The sequence below is a fragment of the Oncorhynchus nerka genome, linkage group LG20, assembly GCF_034236695.1.
Source record: "Oncorhynchus nerka isolate Pitt River linkage group LG20, Oner_Uvic_2.0, whole genome shotgun sequence".
Classification (NCBI taxonomy): Eukaryota; Metazoa; Chordata; class Actinopteri; order Salmoniformes; family Salmonidae; genus Oncorhynchus; species Oncorhynchus nerka.
The window spans coordinates 77,607-99,146 of record NC_088415.1 but is presented as its reverse complement, the minus strand read 5'-3'; the positions used below and the strand labels follow the sequence as shown (position 1 = coordinate 99,146).

Below are 21,540 nucleotides of genomic sequence, written 5' to 3'. Positions count from 1 at the left end.
ATCAGCTAACAAGCTAGCTGAGAAGCTTACACAAAATAATTTGTTTTATGACCATCCCATCTGGTTTGCGCTTTGTGGGACTATCATTTGTTTTTAAACAGGACAATGGCGCAACACACCTCCAGGCTGTGTAAGGGCTATTTGACCAAGGAGAGTGATGGAGTGCTGCATCAGATGACCTGGCCTCCACAATCACCCGACCTCAACCCAATTGACATGGTTTGGGATAAGCTGGAGTGACGGAAATGCAGCCAACAAGTGCTCAGCATTTGTGGGAACTCCTTCAAGACGGATGGAAAAGCATTCCAGGTAAAGCTGGTTGAGAGAATGCAGAAAGAGTGTGCAAAGCTGTCATCAAGGCAAAGGGTGGCTTTTTTATTTAACTAGGCAAGTCAGTTAAGAACACATTCTTATTTACAATGACGGCCTACTGGGGAACAGTGGGTTAACTGCCTTGTTCAGGGTCAGAATGACATATTTTTACCTTGTCAGCTCGGGGATTCGATCCAGCTACCTTTCGGTTACTGGCCCAACGCTCTAACCACTAGGCTACATGTCTTCCCTTCCTTAAATAATCTCAAATCTCAAATATATTTAGATTTGTTGAACACTTTTCTGGTTACAACATGTCTCCATTTGTGTTGTTTTATAGTTTTGATGTCTTCACTATTATTCTACAATGTAGAAAATAGTAAAAAATAAAGTTGAATGAGTAGGTGTCCAAACTTTGGACTGGTACTGTACATATCTACCTCAACATATCTTTACCCCTGCTACCTACATGTACGTATAGGCAGCAGGGGTATATCTTGAGTATTTCTCTCCGCTAATAGAGGTGTAATAAAGTTCACAAATTGTGATAAAAAAAGATGTCTATTTTATTATTTGTATATTTTGTATTTATTTATCAGGGGTGCTGCAGCCCCCTCAGCCTTTGTATAAAGTGCTCTAGACAGAAGTACTACTATACTATGTGGGAGAGAGTGGCTGTGTACGCTAAACCATGATCAGGTCAGTCAGGTCCGTCTGGTCAGTCTGGTCAGTCAAGTCAGTCAGTCAGGTCCGGGGTCTGGCTGCTGCTCTTCTGTTTCATCTGCAACTGTTGTCTGGTGGTCAGGACTGCAGACTGGAGAGTAGCCACCTCTGCTGACAACTCTACCACTACAGGGGAGAGGAGGAACAAGGGAGAGAGGGGAGAGGAGGAGACAAGGGAGAGGGGTGAGGAGGGGAGGGGACAAGGGAGAGGGGTGAGGAGGGGACAAGGGAGAGGGGTGAGGAGAGGAGGGGACAAGGGAGAGGGGAGGAGGGGACAAGGGAGAGGGGAGGAGGGGACAAGGGAGAGGGGAGGAGGGGACAAGGGAGAGGGGAGGAGGGGACAATGGAGAGGGGAGGAGGGGACAAGGGAGAGGGGAGGGGGGGAAAAAGAGAGAGGGGAAGAGGGTACAAGGGAGAGGGGGAGACGGGTGGGAGAAAGGGGAAGGGAGAGGAGGAGGGGAGAAGGGAGGGGTTGGATGGGGGAGGAGGGGAGAAGGGAGGGGTTGGATGGGGGAGGAGGGTAGAAGGGAGGAGGTGGAAGGGGGGAGAAGAAGAGAAGGGAAAATTAATTTTTCATCCATACTGGTACATGCTGGAAGACGGAAGGCATCCATCCTACTAGACAGACCCCAACTTGTTTCATCCATCCTACTAGACAGACCCCAACTTGTTTCAACCATCCTACCAGACAGACCCCAACTTGTTTCATCCATCCTACCAGACAGACCCTAACTTGTTTCATCCATCCTACTAGACAGACCCAAACTTGTTTCAGCCATCCTACCACAGACCCTAACTTGTTTCATCCATCCTACCAGACAGACCCCAACTTGTTTCATCCATCCTACCAGACAGACCCCAACTTGTTTCATCCATCCTACCAGACAGACCCTAACTTGTTTCATCCATCCTACCAGACAGACCCCAACTTGTTTCATCCATCCTACCAGACAGACCCTAACTTGTTTCATCCATCCTACTAGACAGACCCCAACTTGTTTCATCCATCCTACTAGACCCTAACTGGTTTCATCCATCCTTTCAGACAGCCTACCCTGTTTGAACGAGGCCTGGGCCTGTTTCAGGGTCTGAGGCACCAGGATTCCAAACCACTTCAGTGGGTCCTGCTGGGGGTTGGGTTCAGGTTTGGAGGAGGGAGCCGGCTCAGTCTCTGTCCACAGATGCTTGTTGTCACTCTGGTCTATCTCTGGAACTTCCTGCGTCTTCACTCTTCTCCTCACACCTGTAGATTCAACAAACATACAGTCAGATGAGGGGACTTAATTTTTTAACCTTTATTTAACCAGGAAAAGCTCTTTGAGACCCAGTCTCTTTAAAAAGATATATATTTAACCAGGTAAGCTAGTTGAGAACACCTTTATTTAACCAGGTAAGCTAGTTGAGAACACCTTTATTTAACCAGGTAAGCTAGTTGAGAACAAGTTATCATTTACAACTGAGACCTGGCCAAGATAAAGCAAAGCGACACAAACAACAACACAGAGTTACACATAGAATAAACAAGTGTACAGTCAATAACACAATAGAAAAAAAAGTCTATATACAGTGTGTGCAAATGGAGGTAGGCAATAAATAGGCCATAGTAGCGAAGTAATTACAGATAGCAAATTAACACTGGAGTGATAGATGAGCAGATGATGATGTGCAAGTAGAAATACTGGTGAGCAAAAGAGCAGAAAAGTAAATAAAAACAATATGGGGATGAGGTAGGTAGATTGGGTGTGCTATTTACAGATGGGCTATGTACAGCTGCAGCGATCGGATAGCTGCTCAGATAGCTGATGTTTAAAGTTAGTGAGGGAAATATAATCATTGGCAGCAGAGAACTGGAAGCAAAGAGGAGTTGGTTTTGGGGATGATCAGTGAGATATACCTGCTGGAGTACGTGCTACGGGTGGGTGTTGTTATCGTGACCAGGGAGTTGAGATAAGGCGGAGCTTTACCTAGCATAGACTTGTAGATGACCTGGAGCCAGTGGGTCTGGCGACGAATATATAGCGAGGGCCAGCCGACAAGAGCATACAGTTCGCAGTGGTGGGTGGTATAAGGGGCTTTGGTAACAAAACGGATGGCACTGTGATAGACTGCATCCAGTTTGCTGAGTAGAGTGTTGGAAGCTATTTTCTAAATTACATCGCCGAATTCGAGGATCGGTAGGAGTGTCAGTTTTACGGGGGTGTGTTTGGCGGCGTGAGTGAAGGATGCTTTGTTGTGAAATAGGAAGCCGATTCTAGATTTAATTTTGGATTGGAGATGTTTAATATGAGTCTGGAAGGAGAGTTTGCAGTCTAGCCAGACACCTAGGTATTTGTAGTTGTCCACATATTCTAAGTCAGAACCGTCCAGAGTAGTGATGCTAGTCGGGCGTGCGGGTGCGGGCAGCGAACGGTTGAAAATCATGCATTTGGTTTTACTAGTGTTGTAGCAGTCGGAGGCCACGGAAGGAGTGTTGTATGGCATTGACGTTTGTTTGGAGGTTAGTTAACACAGTGTCCAAAGAAGGTCCAGATGTATACAGAATGGTGTCGTCTGCGTAGAGGTGGATCAGGGAATCACCCGCAGCAAGAGCGACATCGTTGATATATACAGAGAAAATAGTCGGCCCGAGAATTGAACCCTGTGGTACCCCCATAGAACCTGCCAGAGGTCCGGACAACAGGCCATCCGATTTTACACACTGAACTACGTCTGAGAAGTAGTTGGTGAACCAGGCGAGGCAGTCATTTGAGAAACCAAGGCTGTTGAGTCTACCGATAAGGATACGGTGATTGACAGAGTCGAAAGCCTTGGCCAGTTTGATGAAGACGGTAGAAGACAGTACTGTCTTTTATCGATGGCGGTTCTGATATCGTTTAGGACCTTGAGCGTGGCTGAGGTGCACCCATGACCAGCTCGGAAACCAGATTGCACAGCAGAGAAGGTACGGTGGGATTCTAAATGGTCAGTGATCTGTTTATTAACTTGGCTTTCGGAGACCTTAGAAAGGCAGGGCAGGATGGATATAGGTTTATAACAGTTTGGGTCTAGACCGCAGAAGCATTCCAATCTTTAGGGATATCGGACAATACAAAAGAGAAGTTGAACAGACTAGTAATAGGGGTTGCAACAATGGCGGAAGATAATTTTAGAAAGAGAGGGTCTAGATTGTCTAGCCCAGCTGATTTGTACGGGTCCAGGTTTTGCAGCTCTTTCAGAACATCTGCTATCATGCTTATTTAAGATGGTGAGGAAATTACTTTTAAAGAATGACCAGGCATCCTCAACTGACGGAATCAGGTCAATATCCTTCCAGGATACCCGGGCCAGGTCGGTTAGAAAGGCCTGCTCGCAGAAGTGTTTTTTAGGGAGCGTTTGACAGTGATGAGGGGTGGTCGTTTGACTGCAGACCCATAGCGGATGCAGGCAATGCGGCAGTGATCGCTGAGAACCTGATTGAAAACAGCAGAGGTGTATTTGGAGGGCAAGTTGGTCAGGATGATATCTATGAGGGTGCCCATATTTACGGATTTAGGGTTGTACCTGGTGGGTTCCTTGATCATTTGTGTGAGGTTGAGGGCATCTAGCTTAGATTGTTGGATGGCCGGGGTGTTAAGCACATCCCAGTTTAGGTCACGTGGCAGAACGAACTCTGAAGATAGATGGGGTGCAATCATTTCACATATGGTGTCCAGGGCACAGCTGGGAGCTGAGAGGGGTCAATAACAGGCAGCAACAGGGAAGAGACATTTCTGGAGAGATTCATTTTTAAAATTAGAAGCTCGAACTGTTTGAGCATAGACCTGGAAAGTATGACAGAAATTTGCAGGCCATCTCTGCAAATTTGGCAGTTCTATCTTGATGGAAAATGTTGTAGTTGGGGATGGAAATCTCAGAATTTTCGGTGGCCATCAGGGTTGGCGGAGTGTGCTAAAGCAGTGAGTAAAACAAACTTAGGGAGGAGGCTTCTGATGTTAACATGCATGAAACCTAGGCTTTTTCAGTTACAGAAGTCAACCAATGAGAGTGCCCGGGGACACGCCGGGCGATCTGGCAAAGGCAGCAGCAACAACCAATACATTACATAATTAAAACATGCAACAACGTGATCCAGCCTAAAAACAAGTATTTCCATTCCTCCGTAACAGAGTCTCCCATCAATACATTACATAATTAAAACATGCAACAACATGATCCAGCCTAAAAACAAGTCCATTCCTCCGTAACAGAGTCTCCCATCAATACATTACATAATTAAAACATGCAACAACATGATCCAGCCTAAAAACAAGTATTTCCATTCCTCCGTAACAGAGTCTCCCATCAATACATTACATAATTAAAACATGCAACAACATGATCCAGCCTAAAAACAAGTATTTCCATTCCTCCGTAACAGAGTCTCCCATCAATATTTTACATGCATTCAGTGGCACTAACAAGTATCTCTAAGTTAACGAACCCAAGACATAACTCCAAATAATTCAATATAACCTGATTTCTCAGTGAACTAAGTAATGCTACATTCAGAAAGTATTCAGACCCCTCCATATTTTGTTACGTTACAGCTTTATTCGAAAAATGGATGAAATGTTGTATCCCCTCAATCTACACACAATACCCCATAATATCACAAATATCACATTTACATAAGCATTCAGACCCTTTACTCAGTACTTTGTTGAAGCACCTTTGGCAGCGATTACAGCCTTGAGTCTTCTTGGGTATGACGCTACAAGCTCGGCACATCTCTATTTGGGGAATTTCTCCCATTCTTCTCTGCAGATCCTCTCAAGCTCTGTCAGGTTGGATAGGGAGCATTGCTGCACAGCTAGTCAGGATCAAGGGAAAGATGAATGGAGCAAAGTACTGTCACGTTCGTCGTATGGAGGAGACCAAAGCGCAGCGTGATTAGAACACATACTTTTTAATGAAGACGAAGACAAACTATACAAAAACAACAAACTGAACGTGAAGCTATAAAATACTAGTGCAGACAGGCAGGCAACATAGACAATAACCCACCAAATACCCAAAGAAGATGGCTGCCTAAATATGGTTCCCAATCAGAGACAACGACAAACACCTGCCTCTAATTGAGAACCAATCTAGGCAACTATAGACATATATAAACACCTAGATGATAAACAACCCCATAAACCTACAAAATCCATAGACAGTACAAAAACACATACATCACCCATGTCACACCCTGACCTAACCAAAACAATAAAGAAAACAAAGAATACTCAGGTCAGGGCGTGACAAGTACAGAGAGATCCTTGATGAAAACCTGCTCCAGAGCGCCCCATCCAACCTGACAGAGCTTGAGAGGATCTGCAGAGAAGAATGGGAGAAACTCACCAAATACAGGTGTGCTAATAAGCCTGTAGCGTCATACCCAAGAAGACTGGCGCCGGAGAGGATGGGTGACATTTTACAGGCTCCTAACAAACTGTGTTTTTTCATTGTTTGTAAACTTATTTTTTAAAACTTGTTTTGTACATTATGTTGCAGCTACTATCACTTATGAACGAAAATAACTTCTGGACATCAGAACTGCAATTACTCACCTCAAACTGGAAGAAGCTTTTTCCTTTAACGAGTCCGACGAGAAGGATATACTGCTCTCCTGGGAACAGGCCCAAATCCCCGTCATTTGCGTGAAGAAAAGACATAGAAAAAGGGGACGGAGGTCGGTCTGCCTTCAGAGAATTTGTAGGTGAGCGAGTAAACTCCCATGCCATCTGTTCTATTGGCCAACGCGCAATCATTGGAAAATAAAATCGATGACCTATGATCAAGATTATCCTACCAATGGGACATTATAACGTGTAATATCTTATATTTCACTGAGATGTGGCTGAACGACGACACGGAAAATATAGAGCTGGCGGGATTTTCCCTGCACTGGCAGAACAGAGAAGCTATGTCTGGTAAGCTGAGGGGTGGAGGTGTGCGTAACAGCTAGTTAATAACAGCTAGTCAATAACAGCTCGTGCGCAATGTCTAATATTAAAGAAATCTTGAGGTATTGCTCGCCTCAGGTAGAGTACCTTATGATAAGCTGTAGACCACCCTAACTACTAAAAGAGTTCTCATCTATATTATTCGTAGCCATCTATTTACCACCACAAACCAATGCTGGCACTTAAAACCGCACACAGCCAACTCCATAAGGTCATAAGCAAAAAAGAAAATGCTCATCCAAGACCAGCGCTCCTAGTGGCCAGGGACTTTAATGCAGGGAAACTTAAATCCGTTTTACCTCATTTCTACCAGCATGTCACATATGCAACCAGAGGGAAAAAAACTCAAGACCACCTATAGTCCACACGCAGACACATATACAAAACTCTCCCTCGCCCTCCATTTGGCAAATCTGACCATAATTCTATCCTCCTGATTCCTGCTTATGAGCAAAAACTAAAGTAGGAAGTACCAGTGAATCACTGTTACTGTAATTTAATTATGCCTATGTGCTTTCATCAATTGAAAGCCCTTAATTTATTTTATGAGAATTTGTAAGATTTCTTGTTTGCATAAAATAGACGCAGACCAGTCTTTAAATAATAGGTAATAGAATTTATTCTCGGAGCGCGCTACCACTTAAACACGTGCAGCAGTTTATATACAGATCATGACGTCATTTCACTGCCTTAACCGAATCCCCTCCTCTCGACCGGGACAAAGTAAGGTGAAAAGTTCATTCTAACTTACTACCACACTCCCAGATAACTTTTGACCCCTCAACATTATCGATCACCACTGAACTGACAGGTTTATTTAACAGAAAACCTAGGAATGCACTCACTGCCTTATCTAAAAACCCCAGAGCTAAGTTTCAGGTTGGGACAACCATAGGCTAACGACCTTATGTGTTTACACAGTCCACAACCCATTTGTTTCTGCCTAGTTGGAATGGTGTTCATTAACTTATTACTCCTTGTCCGTGTCTCATAATCCCTTCTTATGAACTCATATTGTTAATCAGATATAATAAAACAGAGTATAAGTTTACTTACAGTTCCATTTAAAATGATTTGTTCAGTCATATTAATCATCATTTCCTAACAATCACTCAATACGGAAATGGTCAGATGCGGCGGATGCTACGCTACAGGACTGTTTTGCTAGCACAGACTGGAATATGTTCTGGGATTCATCCAATGACATTGAGGAGTATACCACCTCAGTCATCAGCTTCATCAATAAGTGCATTGACGACGTAGTCCCCACAGTGATCGTACGTACATATCCCAACCAGAAGCCATAGATTACAGGCAACATCCGCATCGAGCGAAAGGCTAGAGCTGCTGCTTTCAAGGAGTGGGACACTAATCCGGACGTTTAGAAGAAATCCCGCTTTGCCCTCAAACGAACCATCAAACAAGAAAAGCGTCAAAACAGGATTAAGATTGAATCCTACTACAACGGCTCTGACGCTCGTCGGATGTGGCAGGGCTTGAAAACTATTACAGACGACAAAGGGAAGCACAGCCGCGAGCTGCCCAGTGACCCGAGCCTACCAGACGAGCTAAATGCCCTTTATGCTCGCTTCGAGGCAAGCAACACTGAAGCATGCACGAGAGCACCAGCTGTTCTGGACGACTGTGTGATAACGCTCTCGGTAGCCAACAAAATTCACAAAGCCGCGGGGCCAGATGGATTACCAGGACGTGTACTCAAAGCATGCGCGGAGCCACTGGCAAGTGTCTTCACTGACATTTTCATCCTCTCCCTGACTGAGTCTGTAATACCTACATGTTTCAAGCATGTGAGCAAGACAAAGGAACTGATCGTGGACTACAGGTAAAGGCGAGCCGAACAGGCCCCCATTAACATCGACGGGGCTGTAGTGGAGCGGGTCGAGAGTTTCAAGTTCCTTGGTGTCCACATCACCAACGAACTATCATGGTCCAAACACACCAAGACAGTCGTGAAGAGGGCACAACAACACCCTTTCCCCCTCTGGAGACTGAAAAGATTTGGCATGGGTCCCCAGATCCTCAAAAAGTTCTACAGCTGCACCATCGAGATCATCCTGACTGGTTGCATCACCGCCTGATATGGTAACTGCTCGGCATCTGACCGTAAGGCGCTACAGAGGGTAGTGCATATGGCCCAGCTTGGGCCAAGCTTCCTGCCATCCAGGACCTGTATATCAGAGGGTAGTGCGAATGGCCCAGCTTGGGCCAAGCTTCCTGCCATCCAGGACCTCTATAATAGGCAGTGTCAGAAGAAAGACCCCAAAAATTGTCAGAGACTCCAGTCACCCAAGTCATAGACTGTTTTCTCTGCTACCGCACGGCAAGAGGTACCAGAGAGCCAAGTCTAGGACCAAAGGCTCCTTAACAGCTTCTACCCCCAATCCATAAGACTGCTGAACAGCTTCTACCCCCAAGCCATCAGACTGCTGAACAGCTTCTACCCCCAAGCCATTAGACTGCTGAACAGCTTCTACCCCCAGGCCATCAGACTGCTGAACAGTTTCTACCCCCAAGCCATAAGACTGCTGAACAGCTTCCACCCCCAAGCCATTAGACTGCTGAACAGCTTCTACCCCCCAAGCCATGAGGCTGCTGAACAGCTTATACCCCCAAGCCATTAGACTGCTGAACAATTAATCAAATGGCCACCGGACTATTCCATTGACCCCCCCCTCCATTGGTTTTGTACACTGCTGCTACTCGCTGTTCATTATCTATGGATAGTCACTTCACCCCTACCTACATGTACAAATTACCTCGACTAACCTGCACCCCCCCACACACATTGACTTGGTACCGGTACCCCCTGTATATAGCCTCGTTATTGTTATTTTATTGTGTTACTTTTAATAATGTTTTACTTTATTTAATTTGGTTAATATTTTCTTAACTTTTCTTGAACTGCACTGTTGGTTAAGGGCTTGTAAGTAAAGCATTTCACGGTAAGATCTACACTTGTTGTATTCGGTGCATGTGACAAATAAAATTTGATTTTGCCTTGAGGCTGTAATCGCTGCCAAAGGTGCTTCAACAAAGCACTGAGTAAAGGGTCTGTTGGAAGGTCTGAATTCTTTCCGAATGCACTATATACAGTACTATTGACCTATCCCTTTTAAAGGCCTGTAGTATAGAGAAGACACAGCCTACACTAGTCAGTGGTGCTCCATTACCCTCCTTGTCTTTAGGTCCAATGTCCTCCACCTGTCTCTCTTCAGGAGACTTCAGCGTCCTTCTCTTTGTCTGGAACTCGGCCTCACCACTCTCCAGAGTCCTACGACACACTGACATCATTATTATCCCAGATATACCCTCTACCACACATTACACAGAGTTGATAAACAGACATGCCTTGGAAGTTTGAGTCCATTGAATGGTGAGAACTGAATAAAGTTGTATGGAATCGATGTCACTAAGTTATAGTCAGGGATGCAAACTGGTGAGGGCCCAAAAAGGTGACACTTTTGTTTCGCAATGCGAAAAATCCCTGCTAGGGGTTAATGCAGGTTTCAACTAATAAAACAACAAAGAATATATTTTTTTTATTTCACCTTTATTTAACCAGGTAGGCTAGTTGAGAACAAGTTCTCATTTGCAACTGTGACCTGGCCAAGATAAAGTGTAGCAATTCGACACATACAACAACACAGAGTTACACATGGAACAAACAAAACATAGTCAATAACACAATAGAACAAAAGAAAACAAAACATCTATATACAGTGAGTGCAAATGGTAGGTTAAGGAAATAAATAGGCCATGGTGGCGAAGTAATTACAATATAGCAATTAAACACTGGAATGGTAGATCGGCAGAAGATGAATGTGCAGGTAGAGATACTGGGGTGCAAAGGAGCAAAGTAAATACATAAATAAATAGCAGTATGGGGATGAGGTAGGTAGATAGATGGGCTGTTTACAGATGGGCTATGTACAGGTGCAGTGATCTGTAAGCTGCTCTGACAGCTGGTGCTTAAAGCTAGTGAGGGAGATGTGAGTCTCCAGCTTTAGAGATTTTTGCAATATGATCTACATGATCAGTCTCTGTGTGTAAAATAAAAAGTGTTTAGTGTGAACAGAACTCACAGCTAAAACAATGTAAAGAAAACAATCCAATGTTATTTGTTACCTAAACTTTACTGCAAATGACACTCAAGTCTTGAGAAAAAAACTATACACTAATAATGTAGTTACCATGACAGCCTTTATAATAGAATGCTTGTGACCACACACATCTAAATATTGAAAATAGGAAGAAAACATCTTAAAGTAGAAATAGATTGAAACAAACAGGCATTCTATTTTTGCTCTATTATAGTGGCCACTATAGGAGACATTGATCAAGTGCACAAGGCTTCATGTGTGGAAAAATAACGTTAACTGAGTAAAACATTTAATAATCCTTCCTCACTCACACACACACACAAGTGTTACTGTCAAATTCAATACAACAAAAGCTTTTCAGCTACACTACACATTATTACATTGTACATTTTCTACCTGTGGACATCTGTTCTACAATGTGCCAGCAGAGCATGATACTCTTTGTTGGCATAATTGATCTCAATCCCATTGAGGTCCCAGGTGTGCTCAATGGGATTGAGATCCGGGCTCTTCGCTGGCCATGGCAGAACACTGACATTCCTGTCTTGCAGGAAATCACACACAGAACGAGCAGTGTGGCTGGTGGCATTGTCATGCTGGAGGGTCGTGTCAGGATGAGCCTGCAGGAAGGGTAAACACAAATCCGACGATCAACCCTGGTGAGATAAAACCACGACTTGTCAGTGAACAGCACTTTTTGCCAGTCCTGTCTGGTCCAGCGACGGTGGGTTTGTGCCCATAGTTGACGTTGTTTCCAGTGATGTCTGGTGAGGACCTGCCTTACAACATGCCTACAAGCCCTCAGTCCAGCCTCTCTCAGCCTACTGTGGAAAGTCTGAGCACTGATGGAAGGTTTGTGTGTTCCTGGTGTAACTTGGGCAGTTGTTGTTACCATCCTGCATCAGTCCCGCAGGTGTGATGGTCGGATGTACCGATCCTGTGCAGGTGTTGTTACATGTGGTCTGCCACTGCGAGGATGATCAGCTGTCCGTCCTGTCTCCCTGTAGCGCTGTCTTAGGCGTCTCACAGTACTGACATTACAATGTATTGCTTTTGCCATATCTGCAGTCCTCATGCCTCCTTGCAGCATGCCTAAGGCACGTTCACGCAGATGAGCAGGGACCCTGGGCATCTTTCTTTTGGTGTTTTTCAGAGTCAGTAGACAGGCCTCTTTAGTGTCCTAAGTTTTAATAACTGTGACCTTAATTGCCTACCGTCTGTAAGCTGTTAGTGTCTTAACGACCGTTCCACAGGTGCATGTTCATTAATGGTTTATGGTTCATTGAACAAGCAGGGAAACAGTGTTTAAACCCTTTACAATGAAGATCTGTGAAGTTATTTGGATTTCTACAAATTATCTTTGAAAGACAGGGTCCTGAAAAAGGGACGTTCCTTTTTTTGCTGAGTTTAGTTAACATTTCACACTGATTGCTTAAACAACTAACCGTTAATACTTGAGGAACGGCAAGGAATCGTATAACAGTTAATACTATAGCGAATTGGTTAGCTTACTAACGTTAGCTCATCTGATGTTGTAACGTTAGCTAGCTAGCTGTCTGACTTTATTAGCAGCCAGCTAATTTTCACACCATAAACTAAATTATTTGATCAGCTAAGTTGGCTAATGTTGCTCAACATTACTCTTGTTAGCTGACAGAGAATTGGATCCAGCTACTATAGCAAGATACTAAACAATGCTAACAATACTTTTTCCACACCTCAAACTTTCCAAATGGAGTTTGCTTCATCACCTTCTCACCCCGTTCGTGATCTGGCTTCTCACCTACCTCTTTGTTATCGTTCAGGGACTTGCTGCTGTAACAGGCAAACTGCTGCCGTCTTTCCAGACTGCCTTTGCAAACTGCTGCCGTCTTTCCAGACTGCCTTTGCAAACTGCTGCCGTCTTTCCAGACTGCCTTTGCAAACTGCTGCCGTCTTTCCAGACTGCCTTTGCAAACTGCTGCCGTCTTTCCAGACTGCCTTTGCAAACTGCTGCCGTCTTTCCAGACTGCCTTTGCAAACTGCTGCCGTCTTTCCAGACTGCCTTTGCAAACTGCTGCCGTCTTTCCAGACTGCCTTTGCAAACTGCTGCCGTCTTTCCAGAGCGCTGAGTCTGTAACTAGCAAATTGGTTCTCTTCTCTCTTCAGTCGAGTGCTGCATTCTGTTGTTATGTGAATAACTGGCTGAGCCTTGGATACAGCAGCCTTGGATACAGCAGCCTTGGATACAGCAGCCTTGGATACAGCAGCCTTGGATACAGCAGCCTTGGATACAGCAGCCTTGGATACAGCAGCCTTGGATACAGCAGCCTTGGATACAGCAGCTGGTATATTGGCTGAGCCTTGGATACAGCAGCCGGTATATTGGCTGAGCCTTGGATACAGCAGCCGGTATATTGGCTGAGCCTTGGATACAGCAGCCTTGGATACAGCAGCTGGTATATTGGCTGAGCCTTGGATACAGCAGCTTTGGATACAGCAGCTGGTATATTGGCTGAGCCTTGGATACAGCAGCCTTGGATACAGCAGCCAGTATATTGGCTGAGCCTTGGATACAGCAGCCGGTATATTGGCTGAGCCTTGGATACAGCAGCCTTGGATACAGCAGCCAGTATATTGGCTGAGCCTTGGATACAGCAGCCTTGGATACAGCAGCCAGTATATTGGCTGAGCCTTGGATACAGCAGACAGTATATTGGCTGAGCCTTGGATAAAGCAGACAGTATATTGGCTGAGCCTTGGATACAGCAGCCAGTATATTGGCTGAGCCTTGGATAAAGCAGCCTTGGATACAGCAGCTGGTATATTGGCTGAGCCTTGGATAAAGCAGCCAGTATATTGGCTGAGCCTTGGATAAAGCAGCCAGTATATTGGCTGAGCCTTGGATAAAGCAGACAGTATATTGGCTGAGCCTTGGATAAAGCAGCCAGTATATTGGCTGAGCCTTGGATACAGCAGACAGTATATTGGCTGAGCCTTGGATAAAGCAGCCAGTATATTGGCTGAGCCTTGGATAAAGCAGCCAGTATATTGGCTGAGCCTTGGATAAAGCAGCCAGTATATTGGCTGAGCCTTGGATAAAGCAGCCAGTATATTGGCTGACCCTTGGATAAAGCAGCCAGTATATTGGCTGAGCCTTGGATAAAGCAGACAGTATATTGGCTGAGCCTTGGATAAAGCAGCCAGTATATTGGCTGAGCCTTGGATAAAGCAGCCAGTATATTGGCTGAGCCTTGGATAAAGCAGACAGTATATTGGCTGAGCCTTGGATACAGCAGCTGGTATATTGGCTGAGCCTTGGATACAGCAGCTGGTATATTGGCTGAGCCTTGGATAAAGCAGACAGTATATTGGCTGAGCCTTGGATAAAGCAGCCAGTATATTGGCTGACCCTTGGATAAAGCAGCCTTGGATACAGCAGCTGGTATATTGGCTGAGCCTTGGATACAGCAGCCAGTATATTGGCTGAGCCTTGGATAAAGCAGCCAGTATATTGGCTGAGCCTTGGATACAGCAGCCAGTATATTGGCTGAGCCTTGGATACAGCAGCCGGTATATTGGCTGAGCCTTGGATACAGCAGCCGGTATATTGGCTGAGCCTTGGATACAGCAGCCGGTATATTGGCTGAGCCTTGGATAAAGCAGCCAGTATATTGGCTGAGCCTTGGATAAAGCAGCCAGTATATTGGCTGACCCTTGGATACAGCAGCCTTGGATACAGCAGCCTTGGATACAGCAGCCTTGGATACAGCAGCCTTGGATACAGCAGCCAGTATATTGGCTGAGCCTTGGATAAAGCAGCCAGTATATTGGCTGAGCCTTGGATACAGCAGACAGTATATTGGCTGAGCCTTGGATAAAGCAGACATTATATTGGCTGACCCTTGGATAAAGCAGCCTTGAATACAGCAGCTGGTATATTGGCTGAGCCTTGGATACAGCAGCTGGTATATTGGCTGAGCCTTGGATAAAGCAGACAGTATATTGGCTGAGCCTTGGATACAGCAGCTGGTATATTGGCTGAGCCTTGGATACAGCAGCCAGTATATTGGCTGAGCCTTGGATACAGCAGCCGGTATATTGGCTGAGCCTTGGATACAGCAGACAGTATATTGGCTGAGCCTTGGATACAGCAGACAGTATATTGGTTGAGCCTTGGATACAGCAGACAGTATATTGGTTGAGCCTTGGATGCAGCAGACAGTATATTGGCTGAGCCTTGGATACAGCAGACAGTATATTGGCTGACCCTTGGATAAAGCAGCCTTGAATACAGCAGCTGGTATATTGGCTGAGCCTTGGATACAGCAGCTGGTATATTGGCTGAGCCTTGGATACAGCAGCCAGTATATTGGCTGAGCCTTGGATACAGCAGCCGGTATATTGGCTGAGCCTTGGATACAGCAGCCGGTATATTGGCTGAGCCTTGGATACAGCAGCCGGTATATTGGCTGAGCCTTGGATACAGCAGCTGGTATATTGGTTGAGCCTTGGATACAGCAGACAGTATATTGGCTGAGCCTTGGATACAGCAGACAGTATATTGGCTGAGCCTTGGATACAGCAGACAGTATATTGGCTGAGCCTTGGATACAGCAGCTGGTATATTGGCTGAGCCTTGGATACAGCAGCCGGTATATTGGCTGAGCCTTGGATACAGCAGCCGGTATATTGGCTGAGCCTTGGATACAGCAGACAGTATATTGGCTGAGCCTTGGATACAGCAGACAGTATATTGGTTGAGCCTTGGATACAGCAGACAGTATATTGGTTGAGCCTTGGATACAGCAGCCAGTATATTGGCTGAGCCTTGGATACAGCAGCCAGTATATTGGCTGAGCCTTGGATACAGCAGCCAGTATATTGGCTGAGCCTTGGATACAGCAGCCAGTATATTGGCTGACCCTTGGATACAGCAGCCAGTATATTGGCTGAGCCTTGGATACAGCAGCCAGTATATTGGCTGACCCTTGGATACAGCAGCCAGTATATTGGCTGAGCCTTGGATACAGCAGCCAGTATATTGGCTGACCCTTGGATACAGCAGCCAGTATATTGGCTGACCCTTGGATACAGCAGCCAGTATATTGGCTGACCCTTGGATACAGCAGACAGTATATTGGCTGACCCTTGGATAAAGCAGACAGTATATTGGTTGAGCCTTGGATACAGCAGACAGTATATTGGCTGACCCTTGGATAAAGCAGACAGTATATTGGCTGAGCCTTGGATACAGCAGACAGTATATTGGTTGAGCCTTGGATACAGCAGACGGTATATTGGTTGAGCCTTGGATACAGCAGCCGGTATATTGGTTGAGCCTTGGATACAGCAGCCAGTATATTGGCTGAGCCTTGGATACAGCAGCCAGTATATTGGCTGACCCTTGGATACAGCAGCCAGTATATTGGCTGACCCTTGGATAAAGCAGACAGTATATTGGTTGAGCCTTGGATACAGCAGACAGTATATTGGCTGACCCTTGGATAAAGCAGACAGTATATTGGTTGAGCCTTGGATACAGCAGACAGTATATTGGTTGACCCTTGGATAAAGCAGACAGTATATTGGTTGAGCCTTGGATACAGCAGACAGTATATTGGCTGAGCCTTGGATACAGCAGACAGTATATTGGTTGAGCCTTGGATACAGCAGACAGTATATTGGTTGAGCCTTGGATACAGCAGACAGTATATTGGTTGAGCCTTGGATACAGCAGACAGTATATTGGTTGAGCCTTGGATACAGCAGACAGTATATTGGTTGAGCCTTGGATACAGCAGCCAGTATATTGGTTGAGCCTTGGATACAGCAGCCGGTATATTGGTTGAGCCTTGGATACAGCAGCCGGTATATTGGTTGAGCCTTGGATACAGCAGACAGTATATTGGTTGAGCCTTGGATACAGCAGCCGGTATATTGGTTGAGCCTTGGATACAGCAGCCGGTATATTGGTTGAGCCTTGGATACAGCAGACAGTATATTGGTTGAGCCTTGGATACAGCAGACAGTATATTGGCTGACCCTTGGATAAAGCAGACAGTATATTGGTTGAGCCTTGGATACAGCAGACAGTATATTGGCTGAGCCTTGGATACAGCAGACAGTATATTGGTTGAGCCTTGGATACAGCAGACAGTATATTGGCTGAGCCTTGGATACAGCAGACAGTATATTGGCTGACCCTTGGATAAAGCAGCCTTGAATACAGCAGCTGGTATATTGGCTGAGCCTTGGATACAGCAGCTGGTATATTGGCTGAGCCTTGGATACAGCAGCCAGTATATTGGCTGAGCCTTGGATACAGCAGCCGGTATATTGGCTGAGCCTTGGATACAGCAGCCGGTATATTGGCTGAGCCTTGGATACAGCAGCCGGTATATTGGCTGAGCCTTGGATACAGCAGCTGGTATATTGGTTGAGCCTTGGATACAGCAGACAGTATATTGGCTGAGCCTTGGATACAGCAGACAGTATATTGGCTGAGCCTTGGATACAGCAGACAGTATATTGGCTGAGCCTTGGATACAGCAGCCGGTATATTGGCTGAGCCTTGGATACAGCAGCCGGTATATTGGCTGAGCCTTGGATACAGCAGCCGGTATATTGGCTGACCCTTGGATAAAGCAGACAGTATATTGGTTGAGCCTTGGATACAGCAGACAGTATATTGGCTGACCCTTGGATAAAGCAGACAGTATATTGGCTGAGCCTTGGATACAGCAGACAGTATATTGGTTGAGCCTTGGATACAGCAGACGGTATATTGGTTGAGCCTTGGATACAGCAGCCGGTATATTGGTTGAGCCTTGGATACAGCAGCCGGTATATTGGCTGAGCCTTGGATACAGCAGCCAGTATATTGGCTGACCCTTGGATAAAGCAGACAGTATATTGGTTGAGCCTTGGATACAGCAGACAGTATATTGGCTGAGCCTTGGATACAGCAGACAGTATATTGGTTGAGCCTTGGATACAGCAGACAGTATATTGGTTGAGCCTTGGATACAGCAGACAGTATATTGGTTGAGCCTTGGATACAGCAGACAGTATATTGGTTGAGCCTTGGATACAGCAGCCAGTATATTGGTTGAGCCTTGGATACAGCAGCCGGTATATTGGTTGAGCCTTGGATACAGCAGCCGGTATATTGGTTGAGCCTTGGATACAGCAGACAGTATATTGGTTGAGCCTTGGATACAGCAGCCGGTATATTGGTTGAGCCTTGGATACAGCAGCCGGTATATTGGTTGAGCCTTGGATACAGCAGACAGTATATTGGTTGAGCCTTGGATACAGCAGACAGTATATTGGCTGACCCTTGGATAAAGCAGACAGTATATTGGTTGAGCCTTGGATACAGCAGACAGTATATTGGCTGAGCCTTGGATACAGCAGACAGTATATTGGTTGAGCCTTGGATACAGCAGACAGTATATTGGTTGAGCCTTGGATACAGCAGACAGTATATTGGTTGAGCCTTGGATACAGCAGACAGTATATTGGTTGAGCCTTGGATACAGCAGCCAGTATATTGGTTGAGCCTTGGATACAGCAGCCGGTATATTGGTTGAGCCTTGGATACAGCAGCCGGTATATTGGTTGAGCCTTGGATACAGCAGACAGTATATTGGTTGAGCCTTGGATACAGCAGCCGGTATATTGGTTGAGCCTTGGATACAGCAGCCGGTATATTGGTTGAGCCTTGGATACAGCAGCCGGTATATTGGTTGAGCCTTGGATACAGCAGACAGTATATTGGTTGAGCCTTGGATACAGCAGCCAGTATATTGGCTGAGCCTTGGATACAGCAGACAGTATATTGGTTGAGCCTTGGATACAGCAGACAGTATATTGGCTGAGCCTTGGATACAGCAGACAGTATATTGGCTGAGCCTTGGATACAGCAGACAGTATATTGGCTGAGCCTTGGATACAGCAGACAGTATATTGGTATATTGGCTGAGCCTTGGATACAGCAGACAGTATATTGGTTGAGCCTTGGATACAGCAGCCAGTATATTGGCTGAGCCTTGGATACAGCAGACAGTATATTGGTTGAGCCTTGGATACAGCAGCCAGTATATTGGTTGAGCCTTGGATACAGCAGCCAGTATATTGGTTGAGCCTTGGATACAGCAGCCAGTATATTGGTTGAGCCTTGGATACAGCAGCCAGTATATTGGTTGAGCCTTGGATACAGCAGACAGTATATTGGTTGAGCCTTGGATACAGCAGCTGGTATATTGGTTGAGCCTTGGATACAGCAGCTGGTATATTGGTTGAGCCTTGGATACAGCAGCTGGTATATTGGCTGAGCCTTGGATACAGCAGCCGGTATATTGGCTGAGCCTTGGATACAGCAGCCGGTATATTGGCTGAGCCTTGGATACAGCAGCCGGTATATTGGCTGAGCCTTGGATACAGCAGACAGTATATTGGCTGAGCCTTGGATACAGCAGCCGGTATATTGGTTGAGCCTTGGATACAGCAGACAGTATATTGGCTGAGCCTTGGATACAGCAGACAGTATATTGGTTGAGCCTTGGATACAGCAGACAGTATATTGGTTGAGCCTTGGATACAGCAGACAGTATATTGGCTGAGCCTTGGATACAGCAGACAGTATATTGGCTGAGCCTTGGATACAGTAGACAGTATATTGGTTGAGCCTTGGATACAGCAGCCAGTATATTGGTTGAGCCTTGGATACAGCAGACAGTATATTGGTTGAGCCTTGGATACAGCAGACAGTATATTGGTTGAGCCTTGGATACAGCAGCCAGTATATTGGCTGAGCCTTGGATACAGCAGACAGTATATTGGTTGAGCCTTGGATACAGCAGACAGTATATTGGCTGAGCCTTGGATACAGCAGACAGTATATTGGCTGAGCCTTGGATACAGCAGACAGTATATTGGTTGAGCCTTGGATACAGCAGCTGGTATATTGGTTGAGCCTTGGATACAGCAGCCGGTATATTGGCTGAGCCTTGGATACAGCAGCCGGTATATTGGCTGAGCCTTGGATACAGCAGACAGTATATTGGCTGAGCCTTGGATACAGCAGACAGTATATTGGTTGAGCCTTGGATACAGCAGACAGTATATTGGTTGAGCCTTGGATACAGCAGACAGTATATTGGTTGAGCCTTGGATACAGCAGACAGTATATTGGTTGAGCCTTGGATAAAGCAGAGTATTGCTCCAAACGCGGATCACTCGTTCGCTTACAGCCAGTAGTGATCCAAATCCCACCCCCAAACGTTTCTCATCGGACCCAAACGGCAAATTTCGCTGAAAGGTGACTAGTTTGCATCCCTGGTTATAGATGGTTTATAAGGTTAATACAGTCTTTGGCTAAGCGCATCTCCTTCGTACCTGGTGTGCACTCGGACCAGAGGTTCCATCTCACTCCCATACTGCAGAGCAGACACCTGCTTGTTGCCCATCGAATACCTCGCTTTGGACATGGAGAACCATCCCTGTACACACACACACACACACACACACACACACACACACACACACACACACACGTAAAGCCATAATAAAAAGCCTCTGAGACATCAAAGACAGTCTAGCCCTTGATACATCATGTAATTTCCATCCTATACCTGTTCTATTAGAGAGTTGAGTCTCTCTCGTTTCTCCTCCAGCAGCTCCAGTTGGTCCATAAAGACAAGCAGCTTTTGATCCAACAAGACACACTCTTCTTTCTCTGACAGACCCATCTCTCTCTGTCTCTGTTTCTCTCTCGCTCTCTCCTACCGTCTCACAGTTCGACGAGCAGAGATCCCGGTGACTATCCCAACTTAGATCTTGATAAAACGCGATTAATTTGTGGTTTTCTTTTCGTTTGTATCACGGTTTGTTTGAAAGAGACAGTCAGAGAGCGATTGTTTACGAGGCTTCAAATGCCACTTCCGTCTTCTGGTCATGTGAGGGGATCGCTCCACAAATGATTACGTCACGTCTGTACGGCATTGAATAAACCTTCAAAATAAAAGCCCGCATTTCAAAACATTGCAACGTGGATAACCCATTCAAAATGTTAAATATATATACACACACATATACATATATATTTGTAACCTTTATTTATTTATTTGTAGAAACATCTCAAGGATGATCAATGGAAACAGGATGCACCTGAGCTCAATTTCGAGTCTCATCGCAAAGGGTCTGGATACTTTTGTAAATTATTATAATATTTTAATTGAACCTTTATTTAACAAGGCAAGTCAGTTAAAAACACATTCTTATTTACAATGACGCCCTACACCGGCCAAACTCGGACGACACTGGGCCAATTGTGCGCTGCCCTAACGGACTCCCAATCACGGCCGGTTGTGATACAGCCTGAATATGAGACAGATTTTCTGATGAGTTGGGCCTCTCTTCCTCTCGGACTTCAC

The 21,540-nt window shown here is 45.5% G+C and overlaps 1 protein-coding gene across 1 annotated transcript; it reads right to left on the bottom strand.

The window, feature by feature from the left end:
• Nucleotides 1–854: 854 nt before the first annotated feature.
• On the bottom strand, nt 855–21,067 carry ccdc115 (coiled-coil domain containing 115). The gene is made up of 5 exons (XM_029653953.2): nt 20,740–21,067; nt 20,504–20,607; nt 10,193–10,293; nt 2,090–2,278; nt 855–1,161 (listed from the first exon to the last, which is right to left on the bottom strand). Exons 1-5 carry the CDS (start codon nt 20,854–20,856, stop codon nt 1,049–1,051), a joined length of 624 nt encoding a protein of 207 aa, XP_029509813.2. The 5' UTR covers nt 20,857–21,067; the 3' UTR covers nt 855–1,048.
• Nucleotides 21,068–21,540: the final 473 nt, after the last annotated feature.